We start from the raw sequence: 20,916 nt of genomic DNA, 5'->3' as shown, positions 1-20,916 counted from the left end.
AGGGGTCCGGTGAAAGAAATGGCACAGAAACGTGTAAAAACAGACACGTAAACACACTCACACTTCCAGATGTCTGTAATTGTTCATATATTTCTTGAAAGTCAAGACCTTATTTTATAATGTATATTTAACTATACTTCCTTTGGCCCTTTAAAAAAAAAAAGGACAGGGGCACCTCGGTGGCTCAGTTGGTTGAGTGTCCAACTCTTGATTTCAGATCAGGTCATGATCTCACAGTTCATGGCATGAAGCCCCGTGTCAGGCTCTGTGCTGTCAGTGCACAGCCTGCTTGGGATTCTCTCTTTTCCCCCTATCTCTTTCTCAAAATAAATAAATACACTTTAAAAAAAATTTTTTTTTAAATTTTAAACAGCACAGAGCTTGCTTGGGCTTCTCTCTCTCTCCCTCTCTCTCTGCCCTTCCCCCGCTTACACTCTTTTTGTCTCTCTCTTTCTCAAAATAAAAATAAATAAGCATTCTTAAAAATTATAAGAAAAATGTTTTTAAAATGATGGTACGCAGCACAGTTTAAGTTGCATGGCCTCAAAAAATTTCTGGTCTTGACTAGAGTTTCTATATTCAGTATTAATGAATTGAATTCCCATGTAGAATTCAGAAGTTAAACTCATAAATTAGAAATATTAAAATCAATGGCATTTTTTCCCCGAACAAAAAGAAATCTCAAATAGTAGTGATTGCTTGGGCACAGTGAGCAAAAGCATGGTTTTTTTTTTTCTGAAAATATGAAAAGTGATGTAATGGAGGTGGAAAAACCACCTGCCCTAATATTTTATAATAGACTTCTCATCTTCAACAGCCTTTATGCATGTTATGCGTTTTATGCATAAATGCAACAGCATTTATGGTTAGCTGTAAGAGGAAGAGCGCAATGAACAAGAATTTGAGAAACCCTGGTCTTTCCTTCCCTTGGACATGTACTAAAATTCTCTATCCTGAAAGACTCTACACACTGGTTCTCTCAAACAATATTTATATAGTAAAAGAAGGGAGGTCACTCATATAAAAATATCATTACAAATACATGCATATATGAAGAGTTCCAAATAAGTTCTATCGACACTATGAGAGGGTACAACTATTTTGAAGGCAGATTAGGGGCACCTGGGTGGCTCAGTCTTGAGCATCTGACTCTTGATTTCTGCTCAGGTCATGGTCTTGCGGTTCGTGGGATCGAGCACCGGATCAGGCTCCGTGCCGGGTGTGGAGCCTGCTTGGGATTCTCTCTCTCCCTCTCTCTCTGCCCCTCCCCTGCTCACACTCTCTCTCTCTTTCTCTCAAAATAAATAAATAAAACATTGGAAGAAAAAAATGTGCATGTTTGGAAAATGATGCAAAGTCCACTATGGAAAAGAAGGAAAAGAAATGACCTGGATGATGTAATTTCACATTTGAATTGCTTGGAGTCATTCCAAGGAGCCTACTTTTTATTCTGGAGATGACAGAGAAGAATTGAAAACAATTAAGCAACGAGACTTCTGAAGAGATTTATGATGTAGGAGAAAAAAATGAGAGTAATGTGAAAGTTGGACTGAAAGAGAAGGAAAAGATTGGGCTGGAGGAAAAGTAATTAGTTACAGGCTGTCATAGATGTGTGGTTGAGAGACGGTAAGACACTAAAATATTTAGTAGAATTGGAGTGGGAAAGAAATATACACATTAGAGAGATATCTATGTATAATTGTGACCAATCTTATTTGTGGGAGAATATTTAAGTTGAATATTAGTCCTCAGTCTCTGGTTTGAACGTCATATGAGAGTTGAGAACAGGCTTTCAAATCCCAAGCAAATTTATCTACAAAGTTGGACATAGAGGCTGGAGAGAAAATGAATTGGCAAACAGAGAGTCAGAAGCCTTTACCAATCAGCTGAGTACCCTGAATAATTTATGCATTTATGCCTTGATTCATTTCTCTTATCTGTAAAATTCAGTGGTTGAAATAGGGTCTTTTGTCTCTAAAATCATGACTCTACTTATATGGATTAATTTTGCATTGCTATACAACTTTGTCCTTGCAGAGTTAGATTACTGGATCTGCAACATTTATTTTTGAAAACATAACAGAGCCAGCAGGAAATGGACATATAGAGGAGTGAAGGACAAAGGAACGTGATAATAAACAGAAAAAATATGAAAAGTTTACATGGAACAATTTTGAAAAAAAGATTAATCTTACTACTTAGTATAAAGATGCTATCTCCCATAAGGGAAAATCAGAGGCAGAAAGCAGCACTCTTAGGTAAAGTTCTTCACTGAAAACCAAAACAAAATCAGGGCACCTGGATGGCTCCCTCAGTTAAGCATCAGAGTTCAGCTCAGGTTCACACGGTTGGAGAGTTCCAGCCCCGCATCGGGCTCTGTGCTGACAGCTCGGAGCCTGGAGCCTGCTTCGGATTCTGTGTCTCCCTCTCTCTCTCTGCCCCTCCCCGACTCGGGCTCTGTCTCTCTCTTTCTCCCTCAAAAATAACCAAACATTAAAAACAAAACAAAAAAGACCTAAGAGACTGATTCCAAAAAAAAAAAAGGCAAAATGTGACCAGGAGGTTCAAGAAGTGCTCCAGCAAGTTAGGTTGTGGCCCTAGTTCACTCCTTGTACCCATACAGCTTTGCAATTCCTCTTAAGGGTAGTGAAGTGCACTTCCCCATTCCTTGCCTTTGAGGTCAACCAGGAGATAACCTTCAGCCAATGAGATGTTAATAGTGACTTGAAATAAGCGGAATTGATGAGCTTACCCTCTTGTACCTCTGACATCTCTGTGCGAAGAGCTTCTGGAGTAGCGGCTGACTTTTCCGCCTGGACCCCGGGGTAGCCAAGAAACCAGCACACCAGACTCACGGCTTGAGGCAGGGTCACAGCCGCAATCAGCCTTGACCGGACAACGCAGACAACTCGGCCAACGCAGCACAGGCTAGCGAGTGAGCCAGGGTTTGGGGCGTGCTTTGTAAAATAGCCTGAATACGGCAAGAGCTAATCGGTACGCAGGGAAAATGTATGCTTTTTAAGTAGCACGTAGAGTGTTGGGATAATCTTTGCTTCGGATAAAGGCTTGAAAAATTAACTAGCCATAGATTTCCCCATTCTCTCACTCTCTCTCTCTGTCTCTCTCTCTCTTTCTAACACATAGCCATGGCTCCTGAAATAAACGTTTTATTTGGGGATATGAATTAATAATCATATATTAAAAACATCAATATGCAAAATTAGAGAGAACTCTGTTCCTTATAATCCAGCTTTAAAAACTGTCAACCCATTACTTTCCGTTTGTCTCCCAAGGAGGGGACTTCGAAATGCTGTTGTTGGGGCACCTGGGTGGCTCAGTCAGTTAAGCGTCTGACTTCGGCTCAGGTCATGATCTCACAGCTCGTGGGTTGGGTTCGAGCCCCGCGTCAGACTCTGTGCTGACCGCTCAGAGCCTGGAGCCTGCTTCGGATTCTGGGTCTCCCTCTCTCTCTGCCCCTAACCCACTCGCATTCTGTCTCTGTCTCTCTCAAAAATAAATAAACTTAAAAAAAAAAAAAAATGAAATGCTGCTGCTGAATGGGAGGTCTGCTTTCTACATCTGGAAATAGAAGTTCAGCATATGAGAACGCTCACAGAAAGGACCAGAACAGACAGAAGCAGTACAGTAGAGCAGAGTCGTTCAGTGATCAGAGCCAACGAATATATAAGTTTGGCCACATACTGGCTATATTACTTCAAGAACCCTTTTTACCTCTCCGTTACTTTCAGGAGGTTACTTCCTCTGTAAAGTAATGATAATAATAAGCTCCTGTTTCATTTCATTGTGAGTATACATTAAGTCCTAAAACCGAAAAGCTCAGAACCAGGGCTACCATAAAGTGAACACACAATACACCTGAGGTATGATTGTTTCTATTATTATTATTAGAGTAAAGTGATGCGATGTTCTTTTCACTGTAGTGTAAATTGCTATTTCACGCTGGACTTCTTTAGAATTGGTCTGTGGCTTGGATCCATCATGGTCAGAATTAACTAAAAATTTTGGTAGGTCAAGGTGACGGTGTGAAAACTCTATCTGTCGGCCTCATAAACTACTGGACCTCACTTCCTTTCCACTGAACCCCACAGTCAAAAGAATCATTCCGGAGGCCCCCACCACCTCCAGTGGCTCCTCAAACCACAGGGAAGCTGAATGATTTCTGGATGGCAATGTAGCAAAAGGACGGGAGTCGCATGATTGCTCAGACTTCCGAGGCAGTTTGTCATAATTTTGATATTCATGTGGAATTCTCATTTTAGTTTGCCTTAACTTTACGTTCTCATTTTAGCTTGTCTTCGTATTGCTGACACTAAATCCAACCGGCGGGCGGAGATCTGGAATCCTGGGCATTCCCTACGACCAATCTGTATCGTTCCTTTGCTGAAAAAGAAACATGGACGATGGACTATCGCTGGGGAATTCAGATTACCAGTCTAAGGGTAAGAAACGCATGCGTGACAGGCTCTAGGTGCTATGTGTGCAGTAAACAAATTTACATTTGGTGGGCACCTGCTATCGATTCTGAGTCCTAACTCTCCTCAGAGAGTTGGTATCTCCCTGCTCATTTCTTCTAGCCGTGGCATATTATTTTCAGCTATCGATCCAAAGTATCTTATAACCAGATCCACACTGTGTGGATAAAAGATAACGAATTTCTGTACTATTTTTAACAGCATCATTAGATAAAATTGACATACATTGAAATGCTTAGAAACAGCTTGCCAATTTCCACCCCCCCTCCAAAAAAAAAAAAAAAAAATGCCGGCTGAGAATTTTGTTTGGGATTGTGATGAAGCTATACATTCATTTGAGTGAAACTGACAACTTCACAAAGTGAAGTCCTCTGACTCACAAAAACAGTATCTTTCTCCATTTATTCATGTCTGTAATTTATTTCAGCAATGTTTTGTCGTCTTCAGTGTACAAGTTTTGCATGTCTCTTGTCAGATTTATCCATAAGTATTCAATATTTTATGCAGTACTGTAAATGGTATATTTTAATTTTCCATTGATCACTGAGAGCAGATAAATATGACCAGTTTGCATATACGGATCTTGTTCTTCTACCATTCCAAACTCGAGTTAATAATGAAAAACTGATTGATTTTTTTAATAGGAGACATTATCACTTTCAACCTTACCAACAAACCACAAGGACCCTCAAAAAGGAATAAAGAGAGGCTTTGTATCTGTAAAGTTATCACCATTGTCATGTTCTTTCTGATGATTTTGATAACTACCCTGGCCACAATTTTAGCAGGTGAGTTGGCCACTTCCCTAATATGCTCATGTTAACTCTACTATAAAATATTTCACCGTATGTGTGTTTTAAGGGTAATTCTTGAACATCTTTGTGCATGGAATGGACATATGTTTCTTCTTCTATAAAATGAGGATAATAGCTATATTTCATACTGTGAAGATAACAGTAACACAAATGAAACTTTCTTCTAAACTGGTGTGACTTATAGTCCTTACAAGGTAAGGGGCTCATGGTAAAATAGTACATCTCCATACTGCATCCTTCATCAAAAAAGTCTCATTATGAAGAAATATAAAAATAACTGCACAGTATATTTGTAGCATAGTTAACAGTGAATCACCAGGTCCTTACTCCCTGTGGACTGGTAGCAATTTATGGAATATTATCTAGTTGGGGACTACCTTGCCCTAAACCATATACTTTTACATATATATTAGTATTTTTTTTCTAAACTGCTTCTAGTTAATGACTATGTTGATAAGAATGGAAATTGAGTTTAAGGTGCAAAACATTTGATCTGTGTCTGGTTTTGCAGCTTCCAATGACGGGGTCAGATTACCAAACTCCAATTATAATTCACAGCTATACATATGGGCTACAGAGAATTGGACAAGAAGAAATTGTTACTAACCTAGTGACCGTATTTTGTACACAAAATATCAATTACTCTTAGATTCTAAAAGGAAGTTTAGAATGGTATATCACCCTCTCATGATAGCAAACTATGTACATATTTTCTGAAAATAACTTGAAACAATTTTAATGAGATGTTTCAAAATATATGCATAAGTATATATGCATTTGGTGGGCATATATTCATGTGTATATGGTTTACACATGAATATATGTATTATACATGTATATATGTACATATATACGTGTTTATATTTCTATACACATGTATATGTATATGTATATACATGTATACACATGTATATGATTTACACATGAATATATGTATTATACATGTATATATGTACATATATACGTGTTTATATTTCTATACACATGTATATGTATATGTATATACATGTATACACATGTATATGATTTACACATGAATATATGTATTATACATGTATATATGTACATATATACGTGTTTATATTTCTATACACATGTATATGTATATGTATATACATGTATACACATGTATATGATTTACACATGAATATATGTATTATACATGTATATATGTACATATATACGTGTATATATTTCTATACACATGTATATTTATATGTATACACATGTATACACATGTATATGATTTACACATGAATATATGTATTATACATGTATATATGTACATATATACGTGTATATATTTCTATACATGTATAGATAGAAAATATATACACATGTGAATACCCTGTATGTATATAAATAGATAATTAGATAAGGAGATGGAGAAAGAAATCATTATATCAACTCGGCAGTAGGCTGTGTGTTGACAACAAACAAGACAGATACGATTCCTGCCCTCATGGAACTTATTCAACAAAGCAAAGTCATGAGTCAAATAATAATAATGATGAGTTCCATGAGGAGGAGATAGGTAATGAAGTCCAGGTGAGTAAACAGCTTTGCCAAAAAGACTATGACATCCTATTAGGGAAATGGGCTTAAATATTTACAGTAAAAATGTTAGCACCAAACTACTCCTCTTTGAGGCATGGTCTAAAGTTATAATTTATACCTAACTACAAACTAAGGAGACTGTTGCCCAAGTAAAAGCATAAATGATATCTATTGGTCAAGTTAAGGAAATAAACATTATTGATATTTTTACTCAGCTTAAATTACACTGTAATTGCAGTCATATAACTTCTCTGGACAAAATAATAAAAATAAGAGGAAGGAGGAGGAGGAGGAGAGAAGTTGGAGGGAGAGGAGGAGAAGGAGAAAGATTTTTGATAAAACAAAATACATATTTGTGAAGTGTTTTATGCTTTATAAAATATTTTAATACACAACATTTTACTTGCATTTTCTAGTGACCCAGAGCAGTAGTAAAGTATTAGTGTTCTTATTTTCTTTTGCTATACACAAGGACTTTGAATGTCAGAGATAGCAGCTGTCTAAAGACCGTTGAGTAGACCCAAGTTACAACCTGAATCCAAGTCTTCTGCATTTTGTTCATCATTCTTACAATATCTACAATGCTGTCTCTCTCTTTTTTGTTAATTTTTTTTTAATCTTTATTTTTACTTTTGAGAGGGAGAGAGACACAGAGGGCGAGCAGGGGAGGGGGCAGAGAGAGAGAGGGAGACATAGAATCCGAAACAGGCTCCAGGCTCTGAGCTGTCAGCACAGAGCCCGATGCGGGGCTCGAACTCGTGGACTGTGAGATCATGACCTGAACCGAAGTCAGACACTTAACTGGCTGAGCCACCCAGGTGCCCCTAATGTTGTCTCTTTCTAAGTGAGCTTATTTCCTATGGTTTATATAAAATAAATACCCACTTATTTGTTAAAGGAGCTGAAATATGTGCAACCTGTTCTTAGAAACGTAGGGTTTCTTCCAGGCCGCCTACTGCAGTCAGTACAGGCCATGCTCACAGATGCTCCTAGTTTTCTCTCAGTGGAATTTATTCAGTGGACTTCCTAAGGATCCTCATTTGTGTTCTCTGATTCAAGCCATGTTCAAGAGAATATTTTATAAACTGGGTCATACAACGCTATAGACAGTTTATAAAGGTTAATATGCTTTATCTTGTAGTGATATTGAACTGTGGGACCAGAATTCCATCTCCCAGTTTTATCTTTGGTTATAAGTCATCCAGCGTCTAGCATCTCAGTGTCCCTATTTATACAGCAAAGGACTGGATTCAATAGTTTTTAGTGCTGCTTGTGATGCTAAAACTCACTGATTTCCTAAAGCTATCAAGCAAAAGTAAAGGTTATTTAACACAACCTAGGATGCTAAATTCCTGTGACCCAGATCAGATGATGCAGTTTGTGCGTTGATGTAAAAACGAGCTTTTCTTACTTAATAGATATGAATACTTAGGTTAAAATAGGCAAAGGTCTAATCAGGTCTAGAATAAAAATTGTTCCTTCACTTAGGTATACTTGAGAACAGTTATATAGATTTTTCTTGGATGGGTATGACTGCTATATATTCTGTTGATTTATGCAGCAATCAGACATGACATAATCACCAGGTATAACGATTTACCTATAGAGAGGAATAGAGAGATAGAGATAGATGAGATAGAGAGAGAAGAGGCAAAAATTATATATATATATATATATATATATATATATATATATATATAATATATATATAATATATATAATAATGTATATATGAATATAGCTATAGCTATATATATAATGTCATAGCTATAATGTATTAAATCTGGTAGTCTATTAGAAGCCAAGAGCATGGAAAGTAGAGTATGATCAATTCCAATGGGATGGAGTGGAGGAAATTCATAGAGGAAATTGTGCTGTAACATAATAGATCATTTAAATACAAGTTGGACAGGATGAAATTGTTTTATTGCAAGTTAAGGTGGGGGTATGGCATTGAGGAACACAGAGCAGCGTGAGCAAAGGCCCAGATATTTCCTAAAGTAACATGATATGTATAAGGGACTAGGAGAAGTTTGGTAAACAAGAAAATGGAGACAGAAACAAAGGGCCTACAGAAAAATCAGATGAAATAAAGCTGCAGATGTAAACAGAAATCAAATTCTGATGCACTTTTCATTAAAGTTCAAAGAAAAAGTTAGACTTGAAACATAACTTAAGCATCATAGAAGCATATGCAGAACCGGAACAAGTATCTCCCACTTAGTTATTTTGTGCATTTTATTTTTTTATTATTTTTTAATACATAATTTGTTGTCAAGTTAGCTAACATACGGTGTATACAGTGTGCTCTTGACTTTGGGAGTAGATTCCCATGATTCATAGCTTACATACAACACCCAGTGCCCACCCCCACAAGTGCCCTCCTCAATGCCCATCACCCATTTTCCCCTCTCCCCCGCACCTCCCCCCCCATCAGCCCTCAGTTTGTTCTCTGTATTTAAGTCTCTTGAACACTTGTCTTTTCCCCAAATCTATTTTTCTTCTAACAAGAATTTTAATGAATCAACAGGCCATCAATCCAGTCCATACATCATCACCTATCTCTAATTTTGAGACAATCCTTTTAGTGTAAGGTGTAAAACCTTAACCACGTGTATAAGCAACACCTAGCTCCTGTTCGAATTTCTGGCCTTGGTTATGGTCCACTCATGCTGATTTCCCTTTCTCAAGTGAAAAGGACCTTTACCCTCGAGGACCTTTACACGCTCACTTCCTCTTTGCTGAGAACGTGCTCTCCTCATCCTTAGTCTAGTGAGCTAGCTCTCTGCATCCTTGAAGTGTCACCTGAAATGTCGACTCCAACCCCCACCCCTGAGCGGGACCAACTCCCCTCAACTCTTGTTCTCTTAGTACCTGTGGCTATCCCTTTTGTATCACTCCTTGAAATTTGTTAATTACTTGCTCACTCTCTATCTGCCCCACTAGGCTCTCAGCACAATGATGGCAGGGACCATGTCTGTAATAAATACACACAACGATGCTTAACATAGGGTACAGTCACAAATATTTTCATTTTATTGACTGGATGAGTGTCCATTAGGCAATTGTATATAGGAGATCTCTGACGAGAGGCCTGGGTTGGGCACATCAATTCAATAATTATCAGTATAAGCATGACAGCGTCATGAGAATGAGTGTGCTCACCTAGGAGGAGTGTGTCACCGGAGAAGAGCAGGGAGTCTTGAATCCGAGCAATGCCAGCATCTACACGAGTGGCGTCTGCCATGGATTTCTTTCAACTTAGCAAGAAAATAAATACGAGAATTTACGATCTGTCCTCATTTGGAGAAAAACGAAGAATGACTAAGGAAATCCCGAAACTTCAGACTGAAGGGCCAAAAACTAATCTGGTGAATTTCATATCTAGGGATAAGATAATCGTTTTACATCAAATTCTAATGTGTCTCAGAGCAGAACATTCAGGGCGTGCCTCCGCCTCGGTAGTTAATATATCAGGAAATTGTTTTCAGTTGAAAAACACAAATCTTCCGCTGAACGCGTGTCATGCTTGGATGGCTGGATTGGTTACCTAGGAAAGTGCTTCTATTTCTCCGAAAGTACAAGAACCTGGACAGCAAGCCAGAACTTCTGTGCCTCTCATGCAGCCACTCTTGCTGTCTTCAACACCACTAAAGAACTGGTAAGGCAATTCTTTTAAATTATGATTATGTTCTTGGGGGTTATAGCTGATACGGAGGATGCACACTGGAAATGGAAATGGTCCAAAAAAGACCCTCTCATCCATCATAGAAGAAACCCCCCCCCCTTTTTTTTTCCACATCAGCTTAATCAAAGAAAGAGCTCACGTCAGACCACACTCACCTCCCAGGTCAGGTCAGATCAACCCTTAGAGTAAAAATTATTAGACAACATTTAGGACATGACTTTCCCCACCTGACTTTTCCAACTGGGAGTAGAAGGATTTAGAAATAAGTTACATACTAAGCATTTTTCCCTATGCTTAATATAGAGCAGCTTATATATTCCTGCCTAGACTCTAAAAGCAGGGTTAGAGTGGTATATCTCCCACCAGAAAGATCCGACTATTCTTCAAAAAAATGCAACTGCATAATTAGCTAGCTCTATATTTTTGAGTGAAATACAGCAGCAAAATCCAGGGAAAGTCCAAAACCACTTCCCACGAAGCTCAGACCCATGAAGCCATAATAAAGCCCTCAGTAATGAACTGTTATTGCCTACCTGTTTTACACCAAATTAAAGTTGCTTTTTGTGGAACTATATTCAAAAAATAATAATAAGCAGAAATTCATGGCAAACCAGGTGTCAGAGATACTGGAAAGGATTAATAAAGGAGTCAAGCATAACCAAGAAGGTCTGGTAGGTTCAAGGCATAGAAAAGGGTTAATGGAAAAACTTAAAAGCACACAGTACAAACTTCCCCCAACCAGGAATAATAGAGATAGAGAACAATAGAGGTGGCAAGAGACAAAACAGTTAAGACCTCAAGGAGCACAGGGATGTATTTAACATTTATGGAACCCTTACTCTACCAGGAAAGGACAGAAGAGGGATTGTCCTAAATTTGAACTAATTTTGTAGCTCGTTCTGACAAGGATTTTTGGATAAGTACATTCAGATGGCTGAAAAGTAGAAATGAAGTCATACATTCCATTCTATAGAATAATAAACCAAGAAACTAAAGCAGTGAAAAAACAGGAAGTATCAGATGAATACGGAAACAAAACAAAGGAAATACTTTGACTGAAAAGCACAGTCACTGAAATAATTTTTGCAATAAACAAACAAGAGTTCAACAAAATAATGAGGATATACAAAAGCAATGCTGCTTCTGTACATAGATAGAATTGATCACAGAAAAAGAAAACAGATTTATGCACCTGATTATAAACAGTAGAGATTATAAACAGTAGAGATTTTTTTTAATTTTAAAAATTTTAAACTTTTTAATTTTAAAAATTTTAATTTTAAAAATTATAAACAGTAGAGATTTTTTAAAAAATTTTTAAATGTTTATTTTTATTTTTGAGACAGAGAGAGACAGAGCATGAACGGGGGAGGGTCAGAGAGAGAGGGAGACACAGAATCTGAAGCAGGCTCCAGGCTCTGAGCTGTCGGCACAGAGCGCGACGTGGGGCTCGAACTCATGGAGACCATGACCTAACCCAAAGTCGGGTGCTTAACCGACTGAACCACCCAGGTGCCCCTAAACAGTAGAGATTTAAAAGCATAAAATCTTACAAATAATTTTATGCTAATGAATTTGAAAACTTTGAAGAAATGGATAATTGTCTAAATAATTATTTAAACAGTTGTGTAGACAACCGAAATTTGGATATGTATGGACAGACATATTTTTAAAAAATTGAATTGTAAGCATCAAAGGGTAAAAAGTGTTCAAACAAACTAAAGCGTTCAAATAAATTAAAGACATAGAGAAAGTATCAACCCAACAGAATTCACAAAAAGCTAAAATAAGGGGAAAAAAACTAGTAGTCAACAAACACGACACTGACAAATCCAAATACAACAGCAATCGTGATAAAATGATTTTTAAATGCTTTTAGTTTCTTAAATGAAAAAAAATTATCAGATGGTTTAAAAAAAAAAAAAAAGCAATAAAGTCCGGTAACGTGCTACTTACGGAGACATACTTAAGTGCATACGCATACACACACGTGTGAACACACACATAAAAGTTAGACAGAAAAATGAAAGGAAATATATGCAAAGCAATTACTAACCAAATCCAAACAAAACGTAAAAGCTAGGCTATTGGTAATAATATCAGAAAATATAATGTATCAGAATGAATTACAAAGATATATAAAACCAGAATGAACCAATTGTTCAACATATTTTACTGCTAAGATTGTCCTGTTCCAAAAGGCACCAAACCTAAGATTTACTGGCAAATTTGACCAAGCCATCACAGAACAGATCATGTCTGTCTTCCAACAATTCTTTTAGAAATGAAAAAGAGGGGCACCTGGGTGGCTCAGTTGGTTAAGCATCCGACTCTTAATTTCGGTTCAGGTCATGATCTCATGGTTCATGAGTTTGAGCCCTGCGTCGGGCTCTGTGATGGCAATGCGGAGCCTGCTTGGGATTCTCTATCTCCCTCTCTCTCTGCCCCTCCCCTGCTCTCTTTCTCTCTCTCTCTCTCTCTCAAAATAAACAAACACTTCTTAAAAAAGGAAATAGAATAGGAAGAAAGCTACCCAATGCAATTTACTAGGGTAGTTGTTACAGAAGTAACTGAACCCATGAACTAACCTGTGAACCAGATAAGGACACTGCCGCCTTCCAAATATGAAAGTCTGTGTTTCTCCAAAAAGTATAACGAGACAAAAGAAAATCCAACCGAACGAAGCATTTGCTATTCATCCTAATATACTTTCTTAAAGGATTTCCTGAAGCGATATTCTGACCACTCTCAATATTGGATTGGACTGAGTCGAGAAGCAGGACAGAGCTGGAAGTGGATAGATGGAACCATATACAGTGGTTGGTAAGTCCTGGGTCTGTAATTTATCCACCGAAAGCTGGGGCTCTAAGCCCTTTACCACCACAGAGAGATCTGAGCTAAAATCCATACACACCATTCTCCTGGAAGTTTCCTTTGTGGTGGAGAGTAAAATGAGCCCAGAGAAAAAGTGGTAATATAAATTATTGTATAGAGTAAAGGGGTGCCTGGGTGGCTCTGTTGCTTGAGCGTCTGACTTTGGCTCAGGTCATGATCTGACCGTTTGTGGGTTCGAGACCCACATCGGGCTTTGAGCTGGCAGTGCGGAGCCTGCTTCAGAGTCCGTCTCCCTCTCTCTCTCTCTGCCTCTACCCTGCATGTGCTCTCTCGCTCTCTCTCTCTCAAAAATAAATAAACATTAAAAAAACGATTGTACAAAGCATTTAATACTTGTAATATTCCAACAATGTTTCATATCATTTGACTTCCACAACAGCCGTGGGAAATAGGCATATTTATCTCCACTTTACGGGGGCGAGACATCAATGTTCAGAGATGTGAATGCTTCTAGAATTTCACAACGCATATTTAATACGTACTTAGCGGTAAATCCTGTACTTCTTCACCATATAGGTTACAGGTTTTTTTGAGTTTCTGAAGCCGCATTTAAGGCCAACAACGCATATGAGTTCACTTTGCGTTATTTTCAAACACTACCGTGTTGGGTAAGAGTAAACGCTCCCAGCAGAGGAAAATTTTTCTGCAGTCACTCCAGTCAGGACTCACTCATCCTGTCGCCTTTGTTTTTTCCCCCTTCTGTGTTTTGTTTTAGGTTTCAAGTCATTGGAATTGGAGAATGTGCCTATCTACACAAAACAGGGATCAGAGGCTCCAGTACCCGCTTGGTTAGAAAATGGATTTGTAGCAAATCAGACACATGCATACCCAGAAGTTAAGACATCATGGATCTAAGATATTTTACGTAAAATAGTGTAAAAGGGATAATTTTTATTCCTCTTGAAGGAAACATATTATATTAATATGAAAGTACATGAGATTCATGTTTAGAAATTTCCATTGGTGTTTTACTCCACATCTCTAAATCCATGTTTATAAATCTTCTAGGGTCTTAGGATTCAAGAAATACATGCCCCAACGTCCGTTCCCAAATCTCACAGAATAAAACTTCTGATACGTAATACATTAAATACGAATGAAAAACTTAAATGACATTTTACGGTATTTACTCCTATGGATTCAGATTAATGTCATTTAAAGTGGCTTGTTCTTCTAAGAACTGTAATATTTTTGCCCTGCCTCCTTACTTTTATTATCGGTACTAGTTGTTGATGTTCTTTCGGTTTTGCAATATGTATGAGAGTCACTCGTGAATGTAGCGTTATGGAAACACAAGCCTCGTGTTGAAATGCGTTGAGTTACTAGCTAAACGAATCGCTTTCATGCGCCAACCCCACAGGCCATCATGTTCAGACCATCAGGATTTTGAGTAAATAGTCTGAACTAGCACCTGTCTAGTACCGAATGCCAGGAACCTATTGTACAATGGACAATATCAATAGTATAAATTTGGGGAACAAATGGGTGAAAGAGGTATTTGAACTCTGCTGCTCAAGCCTCTAGTTGAGAAAACGACAAATCAGGTTCTGTGGCAGAATGTGTAAATTTTCAGAGAATATGATCTTCCCATTTACTGAAGGTTAACCAGATCTGTTTGTTAAAAATGATCCTTGCATTAAAGTGAAATCCGTGATCTGCATCTTATGGGTGCGTAATTTATGTTCACTGCTAGAAATGAAAACAGTTGTCACAGAACACAGACTGGAGAACGGGACAAGTAAGAACTTAGGAAAAGAGCAGTGGGGTCTCATTCTTGTATCTTTTCCAAGCCAGGCCAAAGTTTCCATGTTTTCATCCCCTCTCCGCACCCTCATTTTCACTTCCTTTTCCTCCCTGTACTTCCCTCTCTCCTATTCTTCAGAAAATCAGAGATGGGACAGATGAACCTTTCACGTTTAATTATCAAACAGTAGAAGAAGTGCACAAACAAATGTATATCTTGTATGGAAAGGTTCAGCGGCAACAGAAGGAAGTGCGTGCCCAAAGCCGAGAAGGAGTCTCCCAGTGAAATCATTACAGGGGAAATATTGTTTGTTTTTTAATTTTTTTTTTAATATTTGTTTATTTTTGAGAAACAGAGTGAGACAAAGCGTGAGCAGGGGAGGGGCAGAGAGAGAAGGAGACACAGAATCTGAAGCAGGCTCCAGGCTCTGAGCAAGCCGTTGAATGCACAGTTCTGGAACTCATGAGCAAGTCTGGGCTGGATACACGACATGGACACGAGTAGAGCCCCCAGAGGTCCGAGGGAATATGTTGACCTGACGAAAGTAGAAAAGCCCTTCGTAGCAAAGAGTCATTGCTTGCCTAATGAGAAAATAATTTTCTTTTACAAATGCTTGTTACTTGATTTTTGTTTTATTTTTTAGGTAGGCTGTAAAGCTAGATTGCTTAGTCTTAGTCACAAAGCTGAATCTGTGAGCACTAATAGAACAATAGTATAATTTCAGACAAATAAATTAGTTCATATGTATTTATAGAACTATTAAATGAGAGAAGTGCATAGTTTTCAGAAGATGAGATGCCGAAACATTTGAAGATGGTTGGACTTGCAAAACTTCCAATACTGGATAGTGTCCAAGATCACATAGGGAAATGTAAAATGTTTCTTTGCCCTTTCAAGTTACAGTTTTAAAAATGAGGGGATCATTGTATCTATATAATAAAGCAAAAATGTCAAGAATCCCTTTGTATGACTCATGGCTTTTATGGCATCCAATGCTATTGCATACAGATTTTAAAGTTGTCTGCCTCAAGTTTACTAATTAATACTGAAATAAAGCTGTTCTTGTGAAAACAAGTTGAGAGTTTTGGTGGTTTGGTTTTTTAAGTTTGTTTATTTATTTACTTGGAGAGAGAGTAAATGGGGGTAAGTGAGGGGTGGGGGGGAGACCGAGGATCCAAAGCAGGTGCTGCACTGTCAGCACAGAGCCTGGCATGGGGCTCGAACTCACAAACCGTGAGATCACAACCTGAGCCGAAATCAAGACTTGGAGACTTAAGCGACGAGCCACCCAGGCCCCTCAAGTTTTGGTGTTTTGTAAATAAAATAAAAATATTCGTACATCTTTCTTCCAAGACAATAAAGAATAATTATGCTTCGAAGTGCATATCCCTGAGATTCTAGAAAGACAAGTTCTTTTTTTTTTCTTTTTACCATCTTATTTAATTTATTTTTTAAATTTACATCCAAGTTAGCATATAGTGCAACAATGATTTCAGGAGTGTATTTCTTAATGCCCCCTAGCCATTTAGCCCCTCCCTCTCCTGCCACCCCCTCAGTAACCCTCTGTTTGTGCTCCATATTTAAGAGTCTCTTATGTTTTGTCCCCCTCCCTGTTTTTATATGATTTTTGCTTCCTTTCCCTTATGTTCATCAGAAAGACAACTTGTAAAAGTTAAAATATGTTTATACTTGATGAAAATTTTTTTATACTTTTAAGTATACTATCTATATGCACTTAAGTGGGAGTATATATGTATATGTTATATATATATATACACATACACACGAAGTATATATTTTTATTTTTAGTATGTATATATTTATAGTATATATATAATCAATAGTGTATATATTTTTATACACATACAAGTATTAAAAAGTATGAAAGTAACATGGCAATTTATACAGTGATTAGTGGAGAAGCCAGGGTGTTCAAGACAAATGAGGATAAATGAAGAAAAAAGATATTTAGGAATACAACGTTATCATTGTGTAAGAGTGAATATATGATACTTCATTTGACTTGAAAAATGCTTACTTGGAAATGGGAATACTAATCCAGTTGCTATACAGTATCTACGGGGATATGTTCTCAGAGTAGTAATTTAATACTCATGAACAGCTTACTGTTGAGGGTTTATTGAAAGATTTTCTTCTTCTTGCGAGTTCTGCGTTTGATCTGGCCTAATGCCATATCTGATATGTATCTCAGACCTACCACTTTGGAGTTGCCATATCATCCAATGTGCATTTTAACTATTAAAATAATCTCATTTTTTGGTCTTTTTTTGGGGGGGGGGGATAATCAAACTGGTTTCTGGGAATTAAAAAAAGTTCAGTGGGAAAATAATAATGGCAGAAAGGGAACCCTCAAGAGTAGAGAAGAAGAGTAGTATGGAGAGTTCCTTAGCCAAGGCTATTCCAACAGGTTCACCTTGGTGACCTGGCTACCCAGCAAATCAACGCGAAGGGGGCCATCCACTGAGGTGCACCTTCCTATGTGAACACAGTGTTAGAGAGAAACGTGCTGAGAGGGGCCGGGGTGCAGTACAACTGGTTTTCTCTTTTTCACACTTCTAACCACCTTAATGTTAGGTCTTTTTCTGTTATTAGAGGTAACATACCAGATGAGTTGAAAAATTGTCATATAATATAGTTTGTCAAAGAAGGGAAGAAAGGGCCGGGGAACAATGGGAGCAGGAAATGACATAGTAAAATTTCAGGAGCAAAGGAATCTCAGCCCTTCTTCCTTTCTGGGGAAAGGGAGGCAGATTTGGCACTAGACTATAATAGGAAAATAAGTGGGAAGTTGAAGGTGGTCTCATCAAAGTCTTTACCTACTGAAGCAATAATTTTCTCCAAGCCACATACATACACAGAAACATACATGAATTCCAAAAGAAGTCTGAAGCTTAAGGATAAAAACTTTTAAGGTGTCATAAATTATGAATTTATTCCTAAAGGATTTTTCACTCAGAATCTTCTTAAAAAAAAAAGTTTTAATGTTTATTTATTTTTGAGAGAGAAAAACAGAGTGTGAGCAGGGGAGGGGCAGAGAGAGAGAAAGACACAGAATCTGAAGTAGGTTCCAGGCTCTGAGCTGTCAGCACAGAGCCTGACGTGGGTCTCCAACTCCTGGACCATGAGATCATGACCTGAGCCAAAGTCAGACACTTAACCGACTGAGCCACCCAGCCTCCCTTCACTGAGAATCTTCTAATTTACATTATTTGATATACTCCCTTCCCAACAATTAGAATCACTATATAATTAAGAACATTAAATTGGAGAACTGGGTAATCTAAAAATAACTTTAGTTGTGATTCAGGCGATCTAATCCCTTAAAATATACACATATGTAGATATATAATGGAAATAATAAGACAAGCTTTGCTTTCTATTAGGATTTTTAGACATGGCTAATTAAATTCACAGTAGTTTTAGAATTCTCATATCAAAATTTCACCAGTTTAATATTTCCTTATGTGCAAACACACATTTTACAACTTAATCAGATATATTATTTTGAGAATACCCCTTGGATAGGAATTTTTTAAACATCCAGGTAGACTAATTGTTGTATGTTTTAATATTTAATTATTTTAATGCTTAAAAGTTTAAACCAAAATCTGAGTTTCAAGGAGCATTGATAACTTGGCTTTGAATTTTATTTATTTTTTATTTTTAATTTATTTTTGGGAGAGAGGAAGACAGAATGCATACAGGGGAGGGACAAAAAGAGGGGGAGACACAGAATCCAAAGCAGGTTCCAGGCTCCGAGCTGTCAGCGCAGAGCCCAACGCGGGGCTCGAACTTACGAGTTGTGAGATCATGACTTGAGCCGAAGTCGGACGCTTAACTGACTCAGCCACGCAGGCGCCCCTTGACTTTCAATTTTATTTTATTATTTTTTTTTAATTTTTTTTTAACGTTTATTTATTTTCGAGACAGAGAGAGACAGAGCATGAACGGGGGAGGGTCAGAGAGAGAGGGAGACACAGAATCTGAAACAGGCTCCAGGCTCTGAGCAGTCAGCACAGAGCCTGACGCGGGGCTCGAACTCACATACCGTGAGATCGTGACCTGAGCCGAAGTCGGATGCTTAACCGACTGAGCCACCCAGGCGCCCCTCAATTTTAAAAAGATCTACAAAGTGGAGGTTCCTCAAATAATTAAAAATAGACCTACCCTATGACCCAGCAATAGCACTGCTAGGAATTTACCCAAGGGATACAGGAGTACTGATGCATAGGGGCACTTGTACCCCAATGTTTATAGCAGCACTCTCAACAATAGCCAAATTGTGGAAAGAGCCTAAATGTCCATCAACTGATGAATGGATAAAGAAATTGTGGTTTATATACACAATGGAATACTACGTGGCAATGAGAAAAAATGAAATATGGCCTTTTGTAGCAACGTGGATGGAACTGGAGAGTGTGATGCTAAGTGAAATAAGCCATACAGAGAAAGACAGATACCATATGGTTTCACTCTTATGTGGATCCTGAGAAACTTAACAGAAACCCATGGGGGAGGGGAAGGAAAAAAAAAAAAAGAGGTTAGAGTGGGAGAGAGCCAAAGCATAAGAGACTCTTAAAAACTGAGAACAAACTGAGGGTTGATGGGGGGTGGGAGGGAGGGGAGGGTGGGTGATGGGTATTGAGGAGGGCACCTTTTGGGATGAGCACTGGGTGTTGTATGGAAACCAGTTTGACAATAAATTTCATATATTGAAATAAAAATAAAAATAAAACAATCCTAACAAGAAAAAAAATAATAATAAAAAATAAAAAGATCCACAGACTCTTGATCTTTCAGCATTTTTTTTTCTCCCTTCCTCTTAAGTGTAACTTCTCTCCTATCATTTTTTCCCACATTTCTCAAATGTTCACATTAATAAAATAATATGTATATTTGCATTCATTATACTAAATAAACACGGATTTGTGCTGTGTTTAATTTTTAAAATGAGCTGAAGTTTTTATATTTCATTCCCTGTAAACTATAATTACTTCTGTTCACACATATCAATTTGGAATCATTTTTCTTTTAGAAATTCATGTATGACCTTTCAGTTTTACTCCTAGTGGATCTAAGACCTTAAAGCAGGTTTCCCACTGATGAATTTATATTTAATTAACAAACATTAATGTAATAATCTCTCTGCTCCAAGTCTCCATATAGGCTCTAGGTTAGAAACAGAAACAAACAGACAATAAACCTGGAAAATATCATCTATTAGCCCATGTAAACCTAACACTGACCTTTCCTGAAAAAAACAAAACAAAATAAAACAGAGTGGTTTATTTGTCTACATGCAGATTGTGATTATCTAGACCAAGGGAAGCTCTCCACAACTAGGAAAAGTTGTTCTGGGGAAACATTAAGACATGTTACAAATAATACTCAACAACATAACAAGAGCTTACTCTTCATCCATCACGCCGCAGGCATCTTGTCCCTCCCGTACAATAATGGGGATCGTTGTCCTCCCAGAGCTCACAATACAGATAAATAAACAGTGGTCAAAAATCCAGTATCAAATATTAGGATTAGATAAGTACAGGAAACTATGAACATATTCACAAATGCATGTAATTTAGTCTGGAGCGGAGAATGGTTAAGGAAATATTTTCCACCAAATGGCATTTAACTGGCCATCTGAACAATAAGCAGGAGTTCAACAGGGGAGTACGAAAGGGAAGAATGTTAAGCTGAGGC

At 37.7% G+C, this 20,916-nt stretch overlaps 1 protein-coding gene across 1 annotated transcript; it reads left to right on the top strand.

Annotated features, from left to right (window-relative positions):
* The first annotated feature begins 4,347 nt into the window (after window positions 1-4,347).
* Window positions 4,348-16,245, top strand: LOC132694745 (C-type lectin domain family 2 member A-like). Its single transcript, XM_060658432.3, has 5 exons — window positions 4,348-4,460; window positions 5,138-5,281; window positions 10,357-10,526; window positions 13,273-13,376; window positions 14,164-16,245. The coding sequence occupies exons 1-5, from the start codon at window positions 4,415-4,417 to the stop codon at window positions 14,285-14,287; spliced, it is 588 nt and encodes a 195-aa protein (XP_060514415.1). The 5' UTR covers window positions 4,348-4,414; the 3' UTR covers window positions 14,288-16,245.
* Window positions 16,246-20,916: the final 4,671 nt, after the last annotated feature.

This window comes from Panthera onca, chromosome B4, assembly GCF_046562875.1.
Source record: "Panthera onca isolate mPanOnc1 chromosome B4, mPanOnc1 haplotype 2, whole genome shotgun sequence".
NCBI lineage: Eukaryota > Metazoa > Chordata > Mammalia > Carnivora > Felidae > Panthera > Panthera onca.
The sequence above is the reverse complement of the archived record's forward strand: the minus strand, read 5'-3'. Positions and strand labels throughout refer to the sequence as shown.